This window comes from Mchenga conophoros, linkage group LG3 (genome assembly GCF_057382185.1).
Source record: "Mchenga conophoros isolate Kocher_MC1m ecotype Shallow Benthic linkage group LG3, M_conophoros_male_GT1.1, whole genome shotgun sequence".
Lineage (NCBI taxonomy): Eukaryota > Metazoa > Chordata > Actinopteri > Cichliformes > Cichlidae > Mchenga > Mchenga conophoros.
Window position 1 is genome coordinate 45,130,303 of NC_140528.1, and position 22,414 is coordinate 45,152,716.

The window sequence follows — 22,414 nt, forward strand, 5'->3', positions numbered from 1 at the left end:
ATATAAATACAATCCATTATTATTATTATTAGACAAAGGTTGAACTATTTGGCCAAAATGACAGGTGGTGTGTTTGGAGGAGTAGCACTGCAGCGGCCGTCAAGCATGGTGGTAGCGTCATGCTCTGGGGCTGCTTTTACACTATTGCTACTGGTACATTACACAATGTGGATGCAATAATACAGGACTCTCCTTTTTTTTTTACTTGACAACGATCCCAAACACGAACGAAAACTCGATTCAAATGGATAAAGCACATTAGCTCACATTAGCTAAGCCAGGTCTTTGCGAGGAAACTAACCAATTGAAATAAACTCTACCAATTCTGCCATGATGAATGGTCAATTATCCAGCCTGAATTATGCCAGAAGCTTGTTGATGGATACCAAAAGTGTTTGGTTGAGGTCAAACCTTCTGAGACATTTAACCAAATACTAGTGAGGATGTAAGTATATATTTAAGTCTTTATGCATAGTTTTTGACCCTGTGTGAATTAGAGAAAATTCCAAATAAATTCAAACTTGAGCACCCAGCTCTTATTTTTTAAAGTAATTAAAGATGTATGCTATACCATCATTCCACCATCGAAAAAGGTCAGTTCCAATAAATTATTTTAAAAAAACAAATTACCATGACATTCATGATGAGTGTATATAAACTTCTGACCACAACTGTATGTTTAAATGTGGAATGAATGGGTGGTGTCTGTAACACTAATATTAGTGCACATCTTTTCATTTTTCTAAGCCCGTCAGCTTTTCAAAGCCTCTGAATGTATTGCAGGAAATATTCATTAAAGCTGAAAAGACTGGAGTTCAAGCTGAACAGTTTCAGAGCCAAAAAGTAGAAGTAATGAAATTCTGGAAAAACACAGACTGGTTACCACACGCTTTATTTTTCCATCCTTTAGCAGAAATAGTACAAGTATAAAGGAGATGGATAAAAGCAGCATGTCTCTTGTCTCTGCGAACACTGTCACATTAGGTCAGCACTCGGTTGGTCAGTCAGTCCATCAAAGTCACCGTGGAAACCACCTGAGAAGACAACCAGAGTAAACTGTGACTGCTGTTCTTTCTGTCACAGACCTTGGCTCCTTTTCACAAATCATATCCCAGTTCTTCTGTTGGAATCATCTGTGTTTGAGGATGACCTCTGCCCTGATGCTGGACTGTCAGGTGACGTACAGTGGTGTGAAAAAGTGTTTGCCCCCTTCCTAATTTCCTATTTTTTGTGTATTTGTCACTCTTAAGTGTTTCAGATCATCAAAAAATTTAAATATTAGACAAAGATAACATGGCCCTGTATGAAAAAGTATTTGTAATTAAATAGAAATTTTCTAACAAACTGAAGCAAGCTAAGAGATCTCAAAAAGCAAAACAACATACCACGATCCAAAGAAACGGCTGATAAACAAAGTAGGTGACATCTCTCAGTCTGGAAAGGGTTAGAAGGCCATTTCTAAGGTTTTGGGACTTCAGTGAACCACGGTGAGAGCCATTATCCACATATGGACAAAACCTCGAACAGTGATGAACTTTCACAGGCCAGCCTACCAAAATTACTGCAAGAGTGCATCAGCAACTCATCCAGGAGGTCACAAAAGAACGATTCTTGACCTCAAGCTGAGATCACGAACAGATGGCCGTATATTCTCACTTGGGTTCTGCAGGAGGACAATCATCCAAAGCACAACAGCAAGTCCACCTCAATGGCTTAAGAAAAACAAAATGAAAACTTTGGAGTGGCCAAAGTCAAATTCCTGACCTGAATCTGATTGAGATGCTGTAGCATGACCTCAAAAAGGTGGTTTAGGCTTGAAAATCCTCCAATGTGGCTAAATTACAACAATTCTGCAAAAATGAGCGGGCCGAAATTCATTCACAGCACTGTACAAGACAGACTGCCATTTATGGTAAACGCTTCGTTTCAGCTGTTGTTGCTAAGTTTGGCCCGACCAGTTATAAGGTTTAAGGGAGCGATCACTTTTTCACACAGGGCCATGTAGGTTTTTTCCTCTTAAAATTTTAAATTTAAATTCTTTTGATGATCTGAAACATTTAAGTGTGACAAATCTACAAAGGAAATAGCAAATCAGGAAGGGGGGAAACACCTTTTTGAACCACTGTATAAACTAGGACATTTTATTCACTCAACAGCTTATCAGGCAAAGTTGGAAATACAAACCCATCAGTTTAGGTGGGCAGAAAACTTAACTCCAGTAAAAATTGCTAACATATCTGTAATGTCTCTTTCCACCTCCACCAGTGAGGTTTCCTCAGGCATTTTTCCTCTTTCTGAATTTCTTACTTAAACTTCACTGTTCTCTTCAGCAATCACCACATAACATATATGATGGTAAATCACAAAAGCCGATTGTACCTTACCTAATAAGTCCAGGACACGCTGATGAAGGCTGGAGCTTCAGGTTCATATGTCAAACTGGCAGATCTGCGTACCCGACCAGGTGTGTTACACGTCTGGAAGTTAAAGACAAAGTCCAGGCTTTACAAAACCAAGAGTGATCCATTCATTTAGGACTGAAGCCACTGACAGCAAACATTTCATCTTTTGTGTCAAAACCCTCCAATTATAACATTTTTATTGAATCTGATGATAGTAGTCTTTGAAAGTCGATCAGCATCTATTATATATGGGTCGATTCATCTTTTAAAAATGATGAATTCCGGTGATAACAATGAACAGCATCAGAAACAGCATTTTCAAAAGCTGAAGAACCTTTTAACCCTTTAAGACCTACCATAGAACCAAGGCCGCCAAAGCTTACTTTATATTTTTACATGCTGTAGTGCCATTTTTGGGAGCATTTCAAGTTGCTATACATCAATACAACTGTTATAGCCCAAATTTTAATAATATTTATGTATTAAATCCATATTAACCACATAAATTGCAAAAAAGTGCAATAAACTACAGAAAAATTGAACATCGTTTTTGTTTTGTTTTTTTTACATATATTTCTACTTGGAGAAATTTAAGAGGTTTATCCCTCAAAACTTTAAATACGAAAAAGTTGCAAAAATAGTTTAAAACCACAGGAAATTTAATTTGAGTCTCTTCATAGTTTTATTTTTGAGATACACCAATTTTTATATACTGCAGAAAAATTGAAAAACAATCCTATAATGCAAATTTGCAAAGAAAACAGCATGTGCATCAAAATAAACTATTTAAAGCAGTACAATTTGAGTTCTAAGCATCACAGAAACTATTCAGAAAAGCATAAAGTCAAACATGACTTTTAAAAACACCAGTATAGGCTTTTAAGGCCTACAACTAAAAAACTACATTTTCCGCGAAAATGACGTCACTTCCGGTTTCGGGCAGGTAATGGCGGACATGCGATCGTTCGCGCTGACGTCTATTTCAATGTAGGAAGTGTTACGAACAGCTGATCAGATTGGCAAAGTGTGTTTCTGGAATATTACATTTTTGTTCCTGCAAGCACTTTTTATGGAATTTTTGCAAAGCTATATGTGGAAGGAAACCGTGACCTAGCACAAGCTGATGGCATAAGATGTAAGTACAACCCCTCCGGTTTCATATGCAAAACAAAATTATTGTGCTAGCTTACATGGTTCCGGTTCTACAGGGATTTAAAAATAGTTACGCAAAACGGAGCGTTGCTGCTCCGACCGCCTTTAAAGGGTTAATGCTTGATGCACTGCACCCATATCTAACAGCTCGGGCAAATTAGGAAAAAAAAAATCTATGGTGTCATGGACAAGAAAGTCTACCACAACATTTTAGTGCATTATGGAGTCTCTTCTGGACCGGAGCTGATTAGTCGTGGGTTCATATACCAACAAGACATTGACCCCAATCATAAGTCAAAGCTGTGCAGACACTATTTGACCAAGAAAAAAGAATGTGAAGTTCTGGACCTGATGAAATGGCGAAGCGAAAGGTCAGACTTCAGTTCTGTTGAGCAGATTTGAGATTTAATGTATTCAAAGACAGCTCGTTTTATGCAAACCAATTCTCTGTGGACATCTAGAAGCTATTTGGACATCAATAGCAAAAGACACTATGGATAAGGAACAGTAAATAATGCGCTTCAGTGTTTGAACATTTGCACACTGAAGAGAAATGTCTATGTGCAGAGCAATGTCTCATGAAATCAGAAAAGATGGCCAGATTTGGTATATCTTTCTATGAACATTTGCGTACCGGGATGCAGTTGTTCCCCTGTTTGGGACACAGGTGGAGTTGGCAGTGAAGGAAGATGTCACTAGAGCCCCCAGTGAACCGGAACATGTTGAAGGAGAAGTAAGTGGAGGTTGCCAGTCCGTTTTCCTCCACCTGCACCGTCGGGTCAGCAGGGTTTGCACAGCTGATCATAAGCAGGAAAATAAACTTTGTTCAGGAGTCCATAATAGTGATCAAAAGGAGTTGAATTAATCTCTGAGCAGCAGCGAGCAACCACCACCTCTGAGTTTCTCTCACCCGTTAATGATCAGATCATGTCTTGGACTGCTGGTGGGTGATGCCTTGTCAGTTGCCCAGCAGGAGTCGGTCACCACACTGACCATGCTTCCATCCAAGCCATCGGTCTTCAACACCATCCAGATTTTCTCGTTCAACTGCAATTCACTGTTCCACTCCACAAGTTGTGTGTGGCCGGCATCAGTGTAGGCCTTGATAGTCAGAGTGTAATTCCAAGCTCCAGATGTGATGCGCTGTGCAACGGACCTGCAGAATGCACACATTTACACTGTTGTTAACAACAATCCCAACTAGGGCTGCTCAATTAATCGAATTTTAATCACGATTACGATCTGGGCTTTTAACGATCATTAAAAATGACTGAGCCGATTATTAGCCCCTCCCTCATTTACCCTTAAAGGCCGGTCCGTGAAAATATTGTCGGGCATAAACCGGTCCGTGGCGCAAAAAAGGGTGGAGACCGCTGATTAAGAGGACCCGAGGGAAGCTCGGAAAGCTAAGCAGAAGTTATTTGGAGAGGAGAGTGACTGCCGTTGGTTGAAAAGAGAGGTTAAAAAAAACTTCAGTGGTGTTGCACACTATTTTATATTATTTTTTAAAGTCATTGTTTACCCTTTAAATCCGGTCAGAGCAGCACGCTCCGTTTTGTGTAACTATTTTTAAATCCCTGAAGAACCCTGAGCCGTGTAAGCTAGCGCAATAAGTTTTTTTTGCATATGAAACCAGAGGAGTTGTACTTACATCTTATTCCATCAGCTTGTCCTCAGTCACGGTTTCCTTCCACATAAAGCTTTGCAAAAATTGCATAAAAAGCGCTTGCAGGAACAAAAACATAATATTCCAGAAACACGCTTTGCCGATCCGATCAGCTGTTCGTAACACTTCCCACAGTGAAACAGACGTCAGCGGGAACTATCGCATGTCCGCCATTTCCTGCCCGAAACCGGAAATGACGTCATTTTCGCGGAAAATGTAGTTTTTTACTTGTAGGGCTTAAAAGCCTATACTGGTCATGTTTGACTTTTCTGAATAGTTTCTGGGATGCTTAGAACTCGAATTGCACTGCTGGAAATAGTTTATTTTGATGCACATGCTAGGATTGTTTTTTCGTTTTTCCTGCAGTATATAAAAATTGGTGTATCTCCAAAATAAAACTATGAAGACACTCAAAATAAATTTCCTGTTGTTGTAAACTATTTTTTGCAACTTTTTTGTATTTAAAGTTTTGAGGGATAAACCTCTTAAATTTCTCCAAGTAGAAATATATGTAAAAAAAACAAAAATGATTTTCAATGTTTTTTGTAGTTTATTGCACTTTTTTGCAATTAATGTAGTTACTATGGACTTAATGCATACATATTATTAAAATATGGGCTATAATAGTTGTATAGCAACTTGAAATGCTCCCACAAATGGCACTACAACATGTAAAAAAATAATATAAGCTCTGGCGGACTTGGTTCTATAGTAGGTCGTAAGGGTTAAATAAATATCGTCAAATAATCGAGATCTCAATTTCAGTGAAAATAATTGTGATTATCATTTTTGCCATAATCGAGCAGCCCTAATCCCAACATCTTAAAATACTTGCACTGTTAGCAATGCCCACATTTTAACAAATATTCAAACAATACCTAGCAGCCACTACAAACCAGTCTCTGATTCTGAAGGTTGCAGTGTTGATGTTCGGCTGACTGTAAACACAGGAGAAGTCGATCTGGACTTGGTCTTTGCGAGTGATGACGTCAGAGTAATTCTGGCTCCTGATGGTGTTCTTATAGATGATGTAGCTGTTGTTGGTCTGCAGGGTCACATAATCAGATACTAAGCAAGTTCTTCATTGTTTCATCTTTAACATCTGATACTGTTTAAGATGTTGACTGACTGGTATAAACTTCAGATGACCAAAAATTTTAGAATTCACAGAGATCAAAGCTTAAACAGCAGGAGATGAAACCCACCGTGACCACCGTCCCACATCTGTTGCTGCTGTTGAAGCTGAAGGTCACCATGTGGGTGAGCTTGTCCACCCGACCCCTGCAGGTCGGGTCGTTGAGGTGTAAAGCAGAGTAATTGATGTCTTTGTCCTCCAGGAGACAACCGACCAGAGTTAGTGAAGCAGAGTTCTCCTTGCAGACCGTTGCATCACCTGAACGTCACAATATCAGTCAGAAAAATCACAGTTAGAAGCTTTCCTACATTATTCAGCCCTGTTGTCATGGTGATGTCACAGCTGTCGTACCCAAAGAGTTGTTTGCTTGGTACTTGGAGGCAAAAATGGCCCGACAAAAGCAGCGAGTGTCACCACTGACCGTCTTCTCACCACAGAACTCGTGATCGCTGCAGGTCCTGTCCTGACAGAAGGCCTCAGAGGCTACAGAGGAACACACTCATCTATTATCCTGAAAACATGGGAGCTCTAAAAATCCACAGTTCAGTTCTTTAACAAAGGAGAGCTTATTAATAGGGGTGGGTTTTGATTAGTGATTTATCGATTAAAATCGATTCTAGCTTGGATAACGTGATATCGATTCATTAAAATCCTGAATCGATTTTTTAATCTAAATTTTAATTTGCCCGAAAAGCCAGAATCTCAGGTTAAACCTCACAAAATTTCAACAACCACCAAACAGCTAAAACAGTAAATGAGAGCAGGTACATGGATTCTGCACAAAGACGTAAACACAAAGCGCGGACCCGCGGATCAGGATCAGAATCAGTGAGATGTTGCCTTTCTCACCCGACGGCACGGACTGGAGCTGAAAGCCGACAGCTCGCTGATTCTGATGTTTCGGCGGGTCCACGCTTTGTGTGTACGTATTTTTTACGCTAGATTCCGAAGCTGCAGGTTTTCACTGAACCAGCACAAAAGAAGCAGCAAACTACGCTTCACATTTGATAAACATCGACGTGAATTCCCTCTTACTTTTGCTGTTTTGCTTCCACCACGATACAATCACACTTCATGCACAGCTCTCTCTCTCTCTCTCTCTCTCTCTCTCTCTCTCTCTCTCTCTCTCTCAGTCTACTTCAAGAACAGTTTTGTTGAGCTAGTTAATAGGTATGCCCTCATTGTCATCTGTTGTGATTTTATTTTGAAAGGATGCTTCCTGTTATGCTGCGGAGTATACGCGAGAGTTCAATAAACAAAGTCACCTTTTGGTGTGAATGTTCCCATGAAAGCCGATGCCCCACGTGTGATTATTCCTCCGTCTAGATAATAAGTATCTTCAATATTTGATAAAGTCTCGCAAGTGTCAGCTTTCTTTTTATGGATATAAAAATATAGAAATGTACCAATGCATGATCTGAATTATAATATTTCTGACTGTCTGAGGCCAAATTTCCCCGATTCAAATCAAATCGAATCAGAATTGAATCGATTCTAGAAATCAGTGACAATCTGACGTCTTATTAAGGTCTTATTAACATCTTACAGCAGCCGGTCTTTGATGTCCAGCCATCCAGAGCGTGGTTGTGTTGACTGCAGGCTCTGGCGTAGGCCTTCAGGAACTGACAGTTGAGTCCGCTCACCGCAGGATATTTACACAAAGTGTCGGTGCAGGCGGTTATGTAGGGCTCTGGGTCGATGTCAGTGTTACAGGAGGAGAAGGGCGCCTCCTTCAGGAGATTACAGCTGTACCACAGATAGAGAAACAAAATTGAAGACAATAAAATAATAATCTGTAATCAGTTGTGTTTATCTTCCATCTATGCTACAGTCACATGTGATGTACCATGTAATTTACAAGACAGATCAACACACATGTTTTTTATTACGTCAAAGGGTAAACAGATCCTGCCTTGTGGATCAGTCTGCTCACCGTTCAGTCACACTGGTGCAGTTGATCGTGCTGTCAGCAGGCTCACTGTACTGCATCTCACAGCTAGGGGGCGACAAACAACAAAGTTCAGGCTCCTTTATAAAAACAGAATATCTGCAACATCAGCAGCAGTCAGAGGGACTCTGAGCTTGTGATGCGGTCTTACCTGGTGGAGCTGTACTCAGAGAGCCTCAGGTCACTCAGAGACCTGCTGGAGTTTCCACACAGACCCTCCACAGATGAACCAGCAGGTCCTGCACAGGATCAGGACAGAATGAGTCAGATCAGCATCAATATTCAAACTGGACAAACACAGAAGAATAAATAACAGCACAGTTTACAGTTTACATTACATGAGTTAAACTTTATTTTCTGTACCTTTTAAGACGATCTGTGCGGTGTCGCCATCAAAGAAGACAGAGATGCTGAGTTTGGTGAGTTCGGCAGTGACTCCAGTTTGGTCCTTAGAGAGCTGCACACCGTGAACCAGCTGAGATGAGCTGCTGAGGGTCAGTGTGGAGTCGTCCAGCTGCATCACAGCAGAGACAAAGTGGTGGAAACACTGAGTGAAACATGTCAAACACACAAACAGGCTGATTTCACAGCAACAACCACTGAGTTCAGCAGAGGATGAGGGAGGACTTTGGATCAGACTCCACTCTGACACATGAACTGTGGCTGTAGGTCGCTTACCTGAACTCTCCCACCTTGTTCCAGGTGAATGTCATGCCCGTCCACACGCAGCGTCACACTGTCCAAAAAGCTCACATCTTTACGACGTCTGTCCCTGAAGTTCCCCAGAACAAGGAAGTCTGGGAGTGACGGAGTCGAGAACAGAGAGTACGCACAGCGATCCTGGATGGAGTTCATATGGCCGTGGACGTCGATGACAGTGGGGCCGGTCACAGTGCAGGTGGAGGCCGACACGCAGCTGATAAAGGCAACCAACCACAAACATCACCATGAGTTGCTGCCAAAGAAGGTTACCGCAGGGGACCCTCTATTTCTTAAGTTATTTCACTGTAGAACCTTTTAGTAACAAAATATGAAGAGAAAATATTTACATGCCGTTGCCTTGACAATACTCCAATGGACCACAACCAGAGGTCTGGAGGGTTGCAGTCTCAGAACAGGTGACATTGGAGCAGATTTCTGGGTCAGAGTTGACCACAGTACCAGGTATATACACAGTACCTGGGAAGAGATAGAGGCTTCACTTTAGTTCAACAGTTTTCCAACTGTAAGTGCAAATAAAACAGTAACAATCAAATCTTTCAGAATTACATAATCCCAAAGTCACGGTAGGAGTTTAAGATTCACTAACCTGAGTGTCTGCATCCACTGATATCTACGGTATAATTATGATACTTGTTAAGAACGTTATTAACCGCTAATGTGTCGATTACGAAATCACTGACCCGAGTTTGGAGCTAAACAGAAACAAACACAGCTAATGTTATAATCACAGAGCAGAAAGAACTGACATCAAGCTGAAAACAGACACAAATGTTGGCATTAAATATAAAGTATTTAACATATTACGTCAAAGTGTTATTGTTCATATACACACAGACTCACCGCCACTAAACCAGTGCCATGTGCTTCCAAACTCAGAGCTGCTTCTGTCCCAAAGTTGAATAGGTTTAAGATCATCTGTAAACAGGTTAACAGGAAAGATTCAGTCACTGTGAAGAAGTTTCATCTGAAAGTGTTTAGAAAAGCTCAGGTTCACAACATTAACATTGGGCCTGTTGAGCTGCATTGCTAAAACATTTTGAATTTCATAATGGAGTGTTTCCATATGCTATAAAAACTACAGTCATCACACATGTTTTTAAATCAGGTGATTATATAACCAATCATCAGACCAATCCTTCTGCTAGCAACAAAAATAGCAGAAAAAGTGATTTTTAAACAAACACGATCATAATCCAACATGTTGTCATATACTGAAGTGGTATCCATGCAAGTCTCTGTTTTCATGGTCTGTATTGTCTTAAAGTGCCTCTGTTTTCAATCTTTAATAGTTGCTTTTGATGTTTAGTTTGTTTGGTTATGATTATGCATTACTTTTACCATTCACATGCGTTGGTCCTGTCTCCTGTCTACGCTTAGATGCCTTTGCATCTTTGGTTTTCCTTCACCCTTCAGGTGAAAACTAGCCTGTACGGCTGCATCTTACATACTCATGTTAATTAGTCTACAATGTCCCTTTAAAAAATAAAAAATAAAAAAAACATTTTTCATTTTATGTTTGTTTTCAGTGTTGATTGAAACTATTAATTTTAGGCACACCCTTCAGGCTTTGTGATACAGAGCAGGACTCACCGTTAAATGGCGGATCGGCATGATTATTTTCACACTGCATCTCAAACTGTTCTGAATTGTTTGTGTTTTAGTTCTAATCCAACGTTCAAGAAAAGAATCTGCTTGAACTATAGAAAGAACTGCTCTCCTTTTGTCAGGTGAGCTCCCCACGATGCAGTCGCCTTTATTCCCAGGGTTGTAAAACTTGTCAAAACAGAACGCAATCTCTTCTCTTGTGAAGTTCGCCTGTAAAAATCAGAGACACAACAAATCAAATAGCAAAATATTTTGTGGGTTTTTCTGTCATGTACAGCTGAACTGTTGGTGCTCAGGTTTCAGTCAGAGCTCTCGCTCTTCTTCAGGAAGCTGCATCAGGTGATGGTTACATACTCAGCATCACTGCAGAGGACATTAATAAGACGCTGATCTCTGAACTCTTCACTCAGTCTGCAAACATCATCTCTGCTACAGGTGGAGATTAAACAGCAACAACACATAAAGCTCTGCTAAAACATCAGGCTTCATCCTACTCACATAGAGCTTCTCGTACTTCTGTCCATAATATGTGATGGGACATGAGCTGATGTCCAACACTGAAGACTCACTGATTGTCTGTTGCTCAGCACCTGAAGACACAGACACACGTGAGAGGTGTGAGCTGCAGCCTGTTAGCTGTTAGGACAAACAAAGGTTCACATTCACGCGTTTGTAGAAACAAAGTATTCGTACAAGTTGCCAAAATCTTGGAAAAGGAGGGTAGATTACAAGTTAAACTTGGGGAACTTATATGGATGGGTATAGTAGACTTAACGTTTTTATTACTTACTCACTTTACACTCTCATTTGTAATAGCAGAGCATACTCGATGCAGCGATGGACAGCCGGATAGGTCATGATCAGTCTCATAGCTGGTGTAAAACAACTATTCAAATTATTTTGCTAAAGAAATAGGGTTGATGGATATATGGGGACTTATGAAGTCTTATCTATGTTACGGTAGTACATTAACATGTACTCTCACGACAGGCCTAAACACTAAAGTACAGAAATGTTACTATGTTGTAACTTCAGATATTGCATTGTATAGATCAGCTATGCAGTGTTTGGAAAAGAGAATGAGAGCTGTTTTGATCTGAATATGATGAGTTGATAACATTCAGAGTGCCAGTGAGGCTAAAACAAAGTAAAACAAAATGTATGAAATACATGACAGGGACTCACAGATAATCAGGGTGAAGCTGAAAAACCAGTAACAGACAGATATGGACAGGGAAAAAACTCCAAATGCAAAGACTGGAGGTCCACTACGAAGCAGGATTCAAGGCAAGGCAAGGCAAGTTTATTTGTATAGCACAATTCAACAACAAGGTGATTCAAAGTGCTTTACAGAGACATTAGAAACAAAAAAAAAATAAAAAGCACGATTTAAAATGGATTAAAACAAGCAAATAAACTAACTAACTAATTAACAAATCAAATCAAATCAAATCACTTTTTATTGTCACATCACATGTGCAGGCACACTGGCACAGCACATGCGAGTGAAATTCTTGTGTGCGAGCCCCACAAGCAACAGAGATGTGCAAACACAACAACACAAACGAGCAAAATACAAGAATGGCCAACCTGAAACTAATAAAACAAACAAACAAACAAACAAACAAACAAACAAACAAACAAACAAACAAACAAACAAAACAGTATATAAAATCAAAACAGATAAAAACAGAACAGTAGATAAAATCAGTAGTTAAATGTAAGTTTTGAAATTTAAGCTTAAAAGTGTGGATTCAATCTTATTTACGCTGGGTTTTCTGTCCTGTGAAAGTGTGACTGGGGCATATCATGATGGTAACTAATACTGCAAACCTAACCTGCACTGGGTAAGAGATCAGCAGGTATGAAATCAGTCACCTATTCTCCAGAAATGAGCTTGGCCATTTCTGGGAGATCCCTCGGACCTCTGTATGGCGAGCAGTGTTGGTCAAGTTACTTGAAAAAAGTAATCAGTAACTAATTACTGATTACCTCCCCAAAAAATAATGCCGTTACTTTACTGATTACTTATTTTCAAAAGTAATTAATTACTTAGTTACTTAGTTACTTTTTAAAACACGATTTACAACCTGAATAGGTGATAAAGCGATAGATCTTTCAGCCCAATTCTACTTTTTCTGCATAATCCATCATACAAAATGTAATCAAATGGAAAAGTCTCTTTTTTTAAACTTGTTTTATCAGTTTTAATCTTTTAACTTTATGCATCAAGCAAAACATTTAATTATATGCAACATTCTCTGACTTGAAGAAATTAGTTTAACATTTAAACCTATTTTCTGCACATTCCAGCACATAAAATAAAATATTTTTTTGTGTTTACACTCAGTCTTTCAAATAGATGCAAGTAAAACACAGCAGAAAATAAATAAAGTCAAAGACTAGCGGTCCTGTTGCTCTATTTTCACCTGTGAAGCAGGAGTAGGGTAGGCGGATGCTTGCCCTGGTGCAGGTGTGCCGCGGTCAGTTGAAGAATCTGCGAGTTTCTCTGTGAGTTTCCCATTACGTGGTAGCGCACTCGGTGCTTGCTTGGAAGTTTAGGGGGTTTTTTTTGCTGTAAAAAGAAGTTTTCTTCCCACGCACAACGGACGCTAATGTTTTTGTCACTTTTTATGGAATCAAACTCAAAGTAAGGTCAGTACTTCCACGCTTTAAACGCTGCACGCTCATACTCTCTCCCACAATCGATATATGATCCATTGTTGATCTGCACACAGCTGTTGTCACCAACGTCGCGCTCGCTTACGTCACTGTCATGACACATTCTCGCAAAAAAATCACGGTTTTAGTAAGGCAGTAACGCAGCGTTCCTACGGGAAAGTAACGGTAATCTAATTACCGTTTTTGCAATAGTAATCCCTTACTTTACTCGTTACTTGAAAAAAGTAATCAGATTACAGTAACGCGTCTGATGGCGGGTAAGGAGGGTCTAAACTTTTTCAATGACATCTAATGTTTTTGTCACTTTTTATGGAATCAAACTCAAAGTAATGTTTTTGTATTTCTCTGAGTATCAGTTAAGAAAAAAAAAAGATTCTCAACTTTATTTGCTGATTTTCTCCTGGCTGGCTGCAGATATCTTAACACATCTTTTCTGTTTTATAAGCATTAATATATTATTCTAAAAGAGAGCAGATATTTGTATTGGTGACCTTGTTAAACATTTTTCAGTTTTACTAACTGAAGTGCTTGAAGTATAAACTTTTAGTACTATATATTTCTCTACAGTGCCTTTCTCTTCACACACACACTGCTATTTTTGTGTGTAGCGATCCATATTTTCCCCATGGTACAGTTTTATCTTCCTGCATCCAGTAAATATGGAAGCTTGTTTCTGCCACTGAAAAAAATGCTGTCAGTTAACTGCAAGTTACACTTTTGGTTTACTGTCTTTAAATTTCAATTTAGTAACTCAAGTTTAGGATCAGGACTAGGGGTTATAATTTGTCTGAGTCTTATTAGTTCAAAATGCCACGAAAATAACTCAATATTAACAAAAAACAGGACTTGAAATGTTCAGTTATTACGTGAAAAGTTTAAGATGAGTGAGTTAAATTGAATGTGAACAGAAAACAGGAAATAATTTCTTCCACATAGACCCAAAACTATATTTACTGTGTTTGGACCTTTAAGGACACAAACATGTTAAATGTGAGCAAAATGTTAGTAAAGCTCAGTGTTTTCAATGCAAAAAAGACCATAGCATTGTCAAACGCGCCAAACCTTCCACGAGAAAAACATAGAAACTAAAAGACAAGACAGGGGGTTTGAAAGAGTTCAGGGAGTCGTGTTGAATGTAATTAATGAACCATCAGATTGATGGATGGGCAGATGACAGAGATCTACATCCCTTGAACTCTTTAAAAATGCTTGTTTGTTTGTATGATTGTTTATTCTAAAATAAAGATATGAAAGCAAGGATCCCAGGAAAATCTGTCCATGTTTGTCAGATTATCAGCACTTCAAATGGCCTTCACTGTCCCTCCTCACTTCAGGTCATTTGGTCTTTGTTCCTCAGTCTCTGATTATCAGTTCCTGAATACTAATCACCAAATACTCAAGTCTAGTAAGGATACTTTTAAAGTAGCTGCGGTGCATGCTTACCTGCCAGTACAATGAATGCAGACAGGAAGAGCAGTGGGCACAGCATGTTGGAGGGAACCAATCGCCTGACAAAGACCTGAAAGAAAAAAAAACACAGTTGGACGTCTGTGATTGGACAGAAAGTAGCACAAACATCAAATGGTAACACTTGGAGTTATTACTGTACATCATCTGTAAGGTTAGGAAAATCCCAGCATGCAGAATGTTTGAAATTATGACTCTGAAGATGTCACAGAAACAGACTAACTGAACAATCATCACTGTGCGAGTTAAACATCTCCATGCTCCTTCAGCTGTCAGTGAAATTTGTCTCCTTGCACCAACACTTGGCACATTTCCTCTCTGAATCTAAGTTTATTTTCTCATTAAACACCAAACTTCAAAGAAGAGAAACATAACAATATGAATAAAAGACTGGAGGAATGCGTATCATGAGCAAAAAAACCAACGAAAACCCTGAATTTATCCTTTAAAAGGAGGACTCGGCATTTAAAAGTTCTAAAAGTCAGTGTGCGAGTTTTGCCCACTCCTTCGTCTGTCTGTTATTTATCCTGTTAAAGCCACAGAGATGCCCGTCAGTGACTCTTTATTGTTCTACTCGTGCAGCTCGTCTTACCTTCTGGAGCTCTGTTGGAGGATGAGGAGGGTGGAGGCTGCTGCTAAGGAGGCTGTCTGGTGATGGTGTCTCTGTGAGCCGTCCGTCTCTCTTTATTTGGATCCTTCCTGCTGTCCACACCCAGGTAGAGAGGAGGGCTGGAGGAGCTACCTGATGGGAACCTCCCACTGATGAATCAGCCTCTTACAGAGAGACACCTGAAATAAGCCCCCGAGAGCTTCAGGTGTTTTTTGAAACCTTTCAGCATATAACATTTATGTCTTCTTAAATGGAATAAAATTAGAAATAATTCCTTATGAATTTTGATTGCTGAGATTTTTCTAGTGACCAACATCTTGTCCCGGTCCCGTTCGTAATCTCAGCTTTCTAATCACCACGTGGCTGCAAACACAAGTGCACACGGGCAAGAAAGTCGTCAAGGCCACCAAGATACAGAGACGGCAGAGATGGAGGAGAGTCCCAAGGCTGGAACGTTTGAGGCCAGAGATATCGTATCAAACAAAAATTCCTTTAGTTCACTCCTTGTGCTGAAAGTTTTCGTGTCACCCTCACTGCACCTCATCTTTGGGATGACTGTGTATTCACACTGTTAGAGTCCTGTTAATGCCATCATATTACAACAACTTTAATCTACATCTGCTTCTGCTCAGACGGTACCTTTTTAGGGACCAGGAACCAGTGGGGTAGAGAGGAGGGCTGGAGGAGCTACCTGATGGGAACCTCCCACTGATGAATCAGCCTCTTACAGAGAGACACCTGAAATAAGCCCCCGAGAGCTTCAGGTGTTTTTTGAAACCTTTCAGCATATAACATTTATGTCTTCTTAAATGGAATAAAATTAGAAATAATTCCTTATGAATTTTGATTGCTGAGATTTTTCTAGTGACCAACATCTTGTCCCGGTCCCGTTCGTAATCTCAGCTTTCTAATCACCACGTGGCTGCAAACACAAGTGCACACGGGCAAGAAAGTCGTCAAGGCCACCAAGATACAGAGATGGCAGAGATGGAGGAGAGTCCCAAGGCTGGAACGTTTGAGGCCAGAGATATCGTATCAAACAAAAATTCCTTTAGTTCACTCCTTGTGCTGACAGATTAACAAAAGATTAATACACTAATCAATTTTTGTCAGAAGCACGTCGCATATGCCAGCAACACAACTCTAAGTAGCTACAGAGAGACTGATTAAGCAGTAAGAGTGAGTTACCCAGAATTAAACACAGATCGGCCACAACTGTTATAGGTAAAAATGGAATAATGTCACTCTTTCACTGGCTAATATGATCACTTCACTGTAGGTCATTAGTCGCTCAATGAACATTTCATTAAACAGAGCAGGAATGTTTAAAACAGCGTGTTCAAACATCCTAGTTTTATTTTGAATGCTCACATTACTTCTTACTTTGCAAAAACACAAAACTAGCAGGGTCAGAATTATTAGCATCACTGATGCTAACAGTCAGCTGTGTGTGGTCTCTGTTGGATAACAGCCTGAACCGAGTAACCCCAGCCTATTCTTCTTTTGCAAAATTCTCAAGCACCTCCAGATTTGACGATCATCTTTTATGGAGCTCGGTCTTCAGTTCCCTCCACAGATGTTCAGCAGGCTTCAGGTCAGGACTTTGTGCAGGCCAGTCAGTAATGCTCATTGTGAGCTGGTTTTTCATCGCCTCCTGAAGGAGCCACGTCTGTTTTGTTTTGCGGTTATGTTGGAAGACAAAGTGAAGACCCAAGCACAGTTTTGCTGCTGACTGCTTGATGTTTTCCTTCAGGGTTGTCACATTTTCTTTCTTCATGTTTCCTTCCACTATGAAGCATCCTCACCGTGTTTCACTGTGGGGACGAGGTTCGCTAGGAGTTGGTTGTTCTGGGGTCTTTAGACACGTCTCTCACTAGTTTTCTGTCCAGTCTTTGAGATCTATTCCTTCCAGTCTCTGCCAGGCTTGTTCTGTACTGTCTGGCTGTCTTTGAATGTATCGATGATCCTTCTCACTCCACTTCTTGACACCTGGAAAATTATTGTTAATGTTGTATTTTTAGCTCCAGCTTTCTGAGCCTCAGCAAGTCTTTTTCTCAAGTCTAAACTGATTTCTTTTGGTTTTGACATAATTTATCTGTGTAAGTTGAAAGATAATCCTCAGTTTTAACTTATTTCACAAGTTTTGTGGATTTAAAGTTAAACTAGATCATTTGCACAGCTGTGGCTTAATAAAAAAGTATTTTTTTCAGGACGGGTTTGATTACAATTTTGTTGTTCTTGACAATAAGATTCTGAAACAGAAATAATTTAGGCTTACTTAAGAAAACTAGTATGTTTACACATGCCATGTTGAAGTTTGAAAAGTTTTAACCCAAATTTTAAATTTTAGCGGATGAATGGAGGGAACATAACAGGATGTAAAATATTGGTCATTACATTTAAAGATGTTAGAAGGATCATTGTGCTTAGTCTTTGGACTCACTGACCCATTGATCCAATCCTTTGTGAGCAGGTTTTCTGATGTTTGACAAAAATCTCTAGTAAGTGTCATTAGCATCAGCTTCATGTCAGAATTATTGGGTGTAACAGATAGAAAAGCTCCCACAGTCCCTTTATCAGCCCTCTGAAATATCAAAAGATGCATTTGAGTACACAGCATGTTTACAGGTAATCGTGTCAGTGTTACGTAGTTGTTATCAGTCCTTAACACACTCATCTGAAAAACCCCATTATACGTCATGTTGCTTTGACTCGGTGTAGACACAGATACAGGATGTGGAACAGTTTGGATAATAAGGACTTTAGTGTACATTTTGTTCCCACTGGGATTTTATTACAGCTAACAACAATACGCACTTTACATTCTGAAAGCCTTCCTTTACTCTGACATTTGGGCTCTGAATCAAGAACCGTTAAGTTTGTACATGCTTCTCTGATGGTGAACATCTGTCGGCGTATGCTTATGTACTCGGGCTAACAAACTGCACCACAGAAAGTACACTATGTGTACTTTCAAAATGCATTTCTTGCAAAAATTTAATTTTTGTCGTATGTACATCATCTTCATCACAGTCTCACTTTTTCAATCACATGACATTTTACTATGGTATTCTGGTTGTGCTTTTGTGCAAGAACACGTATTTTAAACTGGCCAGACTGCATCAAGATGGGATTTTAGTGGAGCCGAGTGTAAAATGAGGATCTTTCAGTGCAATGATGTCATTTTGCATGCACTGAAAGTTTTCGTGTCACCCTCACTGCACCTCATCTTTGGGATGACTGTGTATTCACACTGTTAGAGTCCAGTTAATGCCATCATATTACAACAACTTTAATCTACATCTGCTTCTGCTCAGACGGTACCTTTTTAGGGACCAGGAACCAGTGGGGAATGTAGACAATTTAACTTTTAACAATTTTACTTGAGTGAACTATGTGAAAACCTCCTTTATTTATGAAGAGTCAACAAAATATTTGCAAAAACACAAAACTAGTTACAGTATCATCATGCAAGGACACAAAGACAATTTTTAGGTATTTTGAGATGAGACATCTAGAATGTCAAGGCTTGGGAGGAGCAGATATAAGGGCGCATTTCACATTTGATTTTGAGGAAATCAACATACTTTGGGTAAACCATGTGGAGCGATTCTCACAGAATCATAAACACAAAAAACTTGCTGTGCTACAAATTGAAAGACATCACCACTGTCGTGAAGGTAAATGCTACTAATTAGTGAACTAAATGACACATTCAGAATACTTTATTAATCCCTGAGGAAATTATGTGGTTACACATAATTAATGTTAATTAATGCAAATCAAATTAATTTGATTTACATTAAAATTAATGTCAATGTCAATGAAAAGGTGACAGGCATGTTTTCTGGAGTGCATCTTGCCAAAACACCTAGTGTGACAGACCTCATTCCAAAAGGTTGGACAGGATGTGAGATTGAACATTACACAACTTTTTATTTATGTCTGTTCCCAGAGGCCATTGTTGAGTTGTGGGCAGTACACCATCGACAGCTGGAGTGCATCTAGGATCCACCATACATGGAAATTTTTAGGTGTAGGGTGAATTCCAGTGTTTTCTGACAGGATGTCAGGTAAAAGGTGTATTGTGTATATTTGTCTGTAACAAGTTAAGCATGTGATCGTGTTATCATTGTCATTAATTTGATGATTATGTTTAGGTCCCCACTGTGCAGCACAGCTTTATCACTGCAGTGTGAAGCTCTGACAGGAGCTCGGTGCTGTATTTGGTGGTCAGGGATGAAACACAGGGTTGTCTCTGCGAATGCTTCAACTCTAACTGTTTGGAAAAACTGTTGAACCTAAACTTTGATTGTGTCCTCTGTTTTATGTTATTTGAATTTTCTTTTAGATGTACATAACTTTAATCATCAGCTGTAGTTTTTAAATGTACTTTAGAAATAAACTTGACATATAATTATGACATTTTTGGTTTATATTGAGTTGGTGTGCTTGTGCTTTCCTTGTGCCATTGTTGATAATTTAGTTCAGCTGGGTCTCGTTCTACATGGCTGTCTGCACTTCCCTGAATTTCCCTCTGTGTATACTTCAGTTGCCACATTCTGTATATACTAGAGATGGCACGATACCACTTTATATGTCCGATACCGATATGAATCCGATATAGTGTATTTTTTAATCATTAAAAATGTTTTTTGAATATCTTGCTGCATTTTGTATAAGTTCATTCTCAAGTTTAAAAAACAAAACACTAAAGCTATTCTGTTATGCCTGTATGCAAAAAACACACTGCACTCAAAATATTTCATAGTTCAGCAATACTGATCAATCTAATAAACTTAAATCCTCCATCCTCTCTATTCTGGTATTTTAAAGAGTACTTGGCAAAAACATTAAACAGCCAACTGAAATAAATTTTTCTAATGTTTAAAGTGTCAGGAGGCTTTTAAGAAACTGAGTGGAAGGACTTGCTTCTAGGAGGACTTTGAGTCACCAAATACATTTCTCACTTCAAAAATGATGTGTTCAATTTATTTCTAGAAGCTCAAAATCATCTGCAAGTATTAAGGCCTTTATTTTACCTCAGATACACAGCTAGAAGCTGCTCCTGTTCCCTGTCAGTCAGTTCCCTAAAATTACTTCTCTGCCTCCACAGATGTCTTCCCAACTCTGCTAACCAAACCTCAAACTGCCCCACTGACATCCTGAAAAATGCACGAAAGCGGTCATGGTACAGATTTAAACTCCTGGATCAAATCTCACCGGCGTTCTTCTTGTGAGAAAGTGAACCCAAAAACTCATCCCAAAAAATTCTGAAATTCTTGTAGTCTTTTTGCATAAAGCTTAGTTTTTGTTTTGTTTTTAATGCTCTGAAATAATCTGGGGTGCATAGTATTGTGTACATGTGTGGTCAACTTCTAAATTCTGCCTAACAAGATTTAAAATAATTCAGTGCTTGCCTCATCTCCTACAACATTAGTATCCTGTTTGCTATGGTCACCAGAGATGGGCAGTAATGCGCTACTTATAACGCGTTACTGTAATCTGATTACTTTTTTCAAGTAACGAGTAAAGTAAGGGATTACTATTGCAAAATCGGTAATTAGATTACCGTTACTTTCCCGTAGGAACGCTGCGTTACTGCGTTACTAAAACCGTGATTTTTTTGCGAGAATGTCTCACGACAGTGACGTAAGCGAGTGCGCCGCTAGTGACAACAGCTGTGTGCAGATCAACAATGGATCATATATCGATTGTGGGAGAGAGTATGAGCGTGCAGCGTTTAAAGCGTGGAAGTACTGACCTTATTTTGTGTTTGATTCCATAAAAAGTGACAAAAACATTAGTGTCCGTTGTGTGTGGGAAGAAAACTTTTTACAGCGAAAAAAACCCCTAAACTTCCAAGCAAGCACCGAGTGCGCAACGACGTAATGGGAAACTCACAGAGAAACTCGCGGATTCTTCAACTGACCGCTGCGGCTCACCTGCACCAGGGTAAACCTCCGCCTACCCCCAGTCCTGCTTTACAGGTGAAAATAGAGCAACAGGACCGCTGAGTCTTTGACTTTATTTATTTTCTGCTGTGTTTTACTTGCATCTATTTGAAAGAGTGAGTGTAAACACAAAAAATATTTTATTTTATGTGCTGGAATGGGCAGAAAATAGGTTTAAATGTTAAACTAATTTATTCAACTCAGAGAATGTTGCATATAATTAAATTTTTGCTTGATGCATAAAGTTAAAAGATTAAAACTGATAAAACAAGTTAAAAAAAAGAGACTTTTCCATTTGATTACATTTTGTATGATGGATTATGCAGAAAAAGTAGAATTGGGCTGAAAGCTTTATCACCTCTTCAGGTTGTAAATCGTGTTTTTAAAAAGTAACTAAGTAACTAAGTAATTAATTACTTTTGAAAATAAGTAATCAGTAAAGTAACGGGATTACTTTTTTGGGGGAGTAATCAGTAATTAGTTACTGATTACTTTTTTCAAGTAACTTGACCAACACTGATGGTCACACCTCTCTGTTTTCATCAAAAACTGTGTGCTCAAGGGGGGGAAGCTATAAACAACTGAAACGTAAAGCTTGCAGAAACACAGAGATGAGATGAACAGACTTCAAAGTCCAATACAGCACTATATGTACACGGAGAAGGGGAAGTGGAGAAAGCCGGGGATAACGAGACACAGGTAAACTAAATTGAAGGATGAGCCAATGAAAGGGTAGCTAAAATCAAGGCACAAGGAAAATGCAGGAAACCACATAAACAAGTAAACCAAGAGTCAAATAGAATATTTACATAAATAAAACGAAAGTCCAAAAACTTAAAAACATTTGGTCAAATCACCCAGGACCGTGATACACTGTATGCTTTTGACTCCATTAGGTTGCGTAAAAAGAGAAATCGTCAGCTGGATAATTACTGGATTTCTACCTGAATGGTGTTTGAGCCAGAAAACAAGAATCAAACTCAGGCTGGTTGTTGCCACATTCTTTATTTTTTTTTGGCAGAAAGTACAACAATAAAGATAATTGTAGGGCCTCTACAATATATAGTGCC

General features: G+C 39.2%; 1 protein-coding gene across 1 annotated transcript; it reads right to left on the reverse strand.

Moving 5' to 3' along the window:
- Positions 1-875: 875 nt before the first annotated feature.
- Positions 876-15,518, reverse strand: LOC146578945 (alpha-tectorin-like). Its single transcript, XM_085259826.1, has 19 exons — positions 15,373-15,518; positions 14,757-14,832; positions 11,130-11,221; positions 10,617-10,841; positions 9,867-9,941; positions 9,613-9,718; positions 9,353-9,482; positions 8,982-9,219; positions 8,667-8,817; positions 8,455-8,542; positions 8,289-8,351; positions 7,902-8,101; positions 6,707-6,838; positions 6,426-6,613; positions 6,117-6,265; positions 4,465-4,710; positions 4,189-4,351; positions 2,385-2,477; positions 876-1,034 (listed from the first exon to the last, which is right to left on the reverse strand). The coding sequence occupies exons 2-18, from the start codon at positions 14,800-14,802 to the stop codon at positions 2,385-2,387; spliced, it is 2,385 nt and encodes a 794-aa protein (XP_085115952.1). The 5' UTR covers positions 14,803-14,832; positions 15,373-15,518; the 3' UTR covers positions 876-1,034.
- Positions 15,519-22,414: the final 6,896 nt, after the last annotated feature.